Consider the following 4,923-nt stretch of genomic DNA (forward strand, 5'->3'; position numbering starts at 1 on the left):
CACTACAAAAATCTTGCACAGGATACAGCAATTTTGTATACCAGGTTAAGGAAATCTCCTTCCCCATGGACATTGGATCACACCAAGGCAGTCCAGAAGATCAAACTCAGAGCCAAACAAATTCCTTGCTTAGCTCTAGCTAATTCTTCATGGTTCAAAATTGTGGAAACAGATGCCTCCAATATTGGATACGGTGGTATTCTCAAACAGAAAAATCCAAATACAGGAACAGAGGAGCTTGTTCACTTCACTTCAGGAACTTGGAAAAATGCACAATTAAATTATTCAACCATAAAAAAGGAAATTCTTTCTTTGGTTAAATGCATTTACAAATTCCAAGATGATTTAATCAATCAGAAATTCTTGTTACGCATTGATTGTAGTGCTGCTAAACAAGTACTGGAAAAAGATGTAAAAAATTTAGTTTCCAAACAGATATTTGCTGGTTGGCAAGCTGATTTATCTGCTTTTGATTTTTCTATTGAATATATTAAAGGCAGTTCTAATTCTTTACCGGATTTTCTAACTCGTGAATTTTTGCAGGGCTCATGAATCAGCCCCCCCATGGGCAGGGCCGGGGTAATACTCCAACACTAAATCGTTCAGTACACGATAAGAGGATCGGAATTGAAATCTGCGAAGACTTATGTTCGTAATATTTTTCATCTGCGAGTTCCTTTTTTTTTTTTTTTCTTGGGGGTTGATGGTTCATGTCAATATTGCTGTGTAGATTCAATGAGATTTGATTGGCCGGCACTCCAAATCGACTTTGGTCCATTGTGGATAGGAAGCTTCCATACACCTTCGCCTACTTTTTCCATAACCACCCTTTGGTCAAATCTTACCAGAAGCAATCTTACTATATCGATCAAATAAAGTACCAAATTCCACATTTGTCACGTAGTATAATAATAATAATAAGAATAATAATATCAAGACATACATGACAGATCATGGATGTCCAAAAATTAATGCCATTGACATTTTCAAACTAACACACAAAAAAAAATACAATGGATTACTTCAAACAAATATATATATATATATATTAATGCCCAAATGACTTTCATATTGTTTTCATTTCACTGTAGAAGCTTCTATGAAGAAAGCTTCAATCTTGAGATTCTTATATATCCAATGAATTGAGACAACATCTCTTCACCATCTCCACAACTCTCTCTCTCTCTCTCTCTCTCTCTCTCTCTCTCTCTCTCTCTATCTCTCTCTTTCTTTCTGTCTCTCTCTATCTCTCTCAGAGAAATTAAGATGGTTTCCTCTAATTTGATGGTTTCTCTGGCTATGGTCCTGGTTTTGTTACCTTTGACTGCTAGGGCTGACATACTCACTCCTTTCTATGGTACTCTTCTTCTCTCTCTCTATATATATGTATGTATGTATATAGATATTATATATATTGAATAATTGTGTATATGTATGTGATTTGCAGATAATATATGCAATGAAGTGGAATGCGGAGAAGGAAGTTGTGCGGCAGCACCAGGGTCCCCGTTCAACTTCGTTTGCAATTGTTATGATGGGTGGAAACGCACCCGTTTGGATAATGAAACTGATCTCCAGTTTCTCCCTTGTGTTTTTCCAAGCTGTAAGCTCTTCTTCCTATGCTAAACCTTTTTTTTTTCTTTCTATTCCCGTACTATTTTAGAAATTAGAATCAGAGAAAATTTAGATTAAAGTTCCACCGATTCTATATATCGAAGTTGCTTTGTTTTTCTTCTAAACATTTAACTTTCTGAAACCGAAAATAATAATAATAATAATCATAATAATAATAATAATTCCTAAACCAAGTCAGCTAGCTATAGCCTCAAACCTGGCCGGCTTGGAGCTTTCACATTCTCATGTCTCAAATATAGAACTAAAAGTCCACTCTCAAATTTTAGTCCAAAATTAATATTCAGATATTTTACTTCATTTTTGTTTTGTTTTGTTTTTTTTTTTTGTTTTTTTGTTTTCTCCTGATATTTTACTTCACTTACCCAATACAAAATCAATCCATCACAAAAATTGTTTACGTGTCGATTCTTATATTTTACTGTATATATAGACATGGATTCAGTTGCATATAACACTCCTCTTGTTTGTTTTCGTAGCATGAGGGCATTTATGTTATTTTACATTTGGAGAAGGGGTGTTACATGCACTATATTGAATATCTAAGAATTTATTTATTTATTACGCACTTTAGCTTATAAATTATTACTGTTACTAACATATATATATATATATATATATGGCTATCAATTTTCTCTTGTGCAGGTTCTGTAAACTATTCATGCATGCCAGCTGTTCCTCCGCTTCCATCCACTCCTTACAATTTATCCTTCTTTGATCGTAAGTCCCAGTAACTTTATCATACCAATTTTTAATTTTAGTATAAACCATGTTACATTTGTCGAGTAGACAATAGATTCAGACACATGGGTGTTCACTATATGTGTGTGTATATATATATATATATTATATATTATTTGTAATGTAATTGTTTTGATTTTGTAGCTTGCTACTGGATGTATTGTGGAGAGGGTACATGCACCAAGAATTTGACATACACACATACATGTCAATGCAACGCTGGTTATTATAATCTTAAAAATATCAGTGCCTTCCCATGCTACAGTGATTGTAAGTGTGTGTGTGTGTATATATATATATCAAAATTTAATTGTAAATGCAAATATATATATATATTGCCTACATGTATTAATTTTGTTTAATTAATTAGGTGCAATTGGAGCTGACTGCGGAAGGCTCGGGATTAAAGTTTCAAGCTCTACGTCTTCAACACCCTCTGGAGATAATGGGAAAGGTGAGTCTACTAGCCACACAAATGGAAAAAAAACATACGAAAAAAACGAAGAAATAATAAAATAAAATATTTAAAACCAAACAAAAATACACTAAGAAACAACAAGTTAGTGGACTGCGAATGTTTTGCGGGGTCCACAACGTTGCTGTCCATTGTGGACTTGGAGGCAATTTGGCACATCAACCATTTTCATTCAACAAAAATCAAAATTTTCACACAGAAATATATATATATATATATATATATATATATATATATATATATATAAAGGTTGAGAACTCTAAAACTTTTGTGAAAAAGGTTGCAATAGCAATACATAATTTATTTTCTGAAAATAAATTATGTATTGCTATTGCAACCTTTTTCACAAAAGTTTTAGAGTTCTCAACCTTTATATATAGAAAATAAATTATGTATTGCTATTGCAACCTTTTTCACAAAAGTTTTAGAGTTCTCAACCTTTATATATATAGAGAGAGAGTGCATTAATTTATTTTCTAAATAAAATAAATTATGTATTGTTATTGCAACCTTTTTTCACAAAAGTTTTAGAGGGTGAGAAAATAAATTAATGCACTTCCCTTTTAAATCAAATTCACTTATTATTTATTTTTACATGATAAAAGTGGTGGAGGGCATTTTGTTTAAAGTGGAGCTTCCTTTTTGACAGGTCAAACCCGTGACTCTTAAAAATCAAAGAATTCAATACCAAGACGCGTAGTGCAAAGTTTTGTTTGGTTTTCAAGAAAATATTAAAGAAAGAAGTATATGACTGGTTAAGCAAAACTTTCTTTTTCTGCCTTATCGTAGGTTAGGTGGTGAAGCCGTAAATCAACTCTTCTAGAAAATAAGACCTTCATACTTCATGTGTGTGTGTCTGTCTACAGTCTACATATACATATACATATGCATATATATATATATATATATATATATATATTGAATGTAGTCATTTTCTTGATTGGTTTTCAAAGTTGCTCGAATAAATACTTTTGATTGCTATTTAAAGTCAAAGCAAAAATTTCTACGCAAGTAACCCTAAAGACATGTTTCTATTATGATATGTAAAATAAAAGAAATAAAAACTTATTAGTCAAGCCAAGCATTTAACATGCCAACGTAAGCAACAAAGTTTAAACAAAAAAGTCAAAGGATAAGAAAGATATGAAAATTATCAGAGTTTAACAAAAAAGTCAAAAAAAATACGCGCCAAAAAATATGACAATATTTCCAAATTAATTAAAGTTTATTCCGTTTGATATTTGTCTTGCAGCGACGTCGTTTTCGCCAGGAAAGTTCCATTGGTTAGCTATGTTGGTGGTGTCTCTTGCTATGATTACGTGGAAGTGAGGATGTGAAGTATTTGGGTCACCCACACATTTGATTATTATATACACTTTGTTTTATTCATTTTGTGTCTTATAGTTTGTATAAATAAGTAAACAGTGATAGGGGCAGGGTGGACTATTGTATAGAGACACTGCGAAATACAATAAATACGATTTGTTTGTTATATTTATACGAGTATATATATATATATATATATTGTTATATACTTTTTCTATTCCATATTAGTGTTCTTTTTATTTTATTCTAAAAATATTTTCATCAATACAAATTTAAATATAAAGGGACAATTTAGTAATTTTAAAGAGGAAACATGCATTAATTGAATGAATAGAGTAGTTTATGGATAACATTAATCCAGATTAGGATTGCACAGTGGCACTACGTTGGATGGGACCCAAACCAATTTGAATTATAGGTGAGGATGTGTATCTTCTTACTGCTGATTTGGACCAGTAATTAGTGAATACGTTATCTTTAATTACTAAATCAGATATGGAGGAATATATATTTACTTACAAAATCAGAGATGATAGGGTACATATATTTGATTTGATAATGAAAGAAGATGTATCTATTTGTTATTAGTCCACATCATCAAGGAAGACAATGTACATCATCACTGGTGAAGACTAAGTATCATCCATATGAGCTCACCCACACTTTTGGTAGGACAATCAAAATTCCTATTGCGACAACAACTATGGTGCTGCTCGATAAAAATGAAAATTAAGAAAAGAAAAATTTTA

At 31.6% G+C, this 4,923-nt stretch overlaps 1 protein-coding gene across 1 annotated transcript; it reads left to right on the plus strand.

Annotated features, from left to right (window-relative positions):
* The first annotated feature begins 1,082 nt into the window (after positions 1-1,082).
* On the plus strand, positions 1,083-4,340 carry LOC132295206 (uncharacterized). The gene is made up of 6 exons (XM_059793370.1): positions 1,083-1,357; positions 1,448-1,603; positions 2,278-2,352; positions 2,518-2,643; positions 2,744-2,827; positions 4,101-4,340. The coding sequence occupies exons 1-6, from the start codon at positions 1,267-1,269 to the stop codon at positions 4,175-4,177; spliced, it is 609 nt and encodes a 202-aa protein (XP_059649353.1). The 5' UTR covers positions 1,083-1,266; the 3' UTR covers positions 4,178-4,340.
* The last annotated feature ends 583 nt before the right edge of the window (positions 4,341-4,923 follow it).

The sequence above is a fragment of the Cornus florida genome, unplaced genomic scaffold (genome assembly GCF_030987335.1).
Source record: "Cornus florida cultivar Cherokee Brave unplaced genomic scaffold, ASM3098733v1 CherokeeBrave_3.0.0_Hap2_Chr02, whole genome shotgun sequence".
Lineage (NCBI taxonomy): Eukaryota > Viridiplantae > Streptophyta > Magnoliopsida > Cornales > Cornaceae > Cornus > Cornus florida.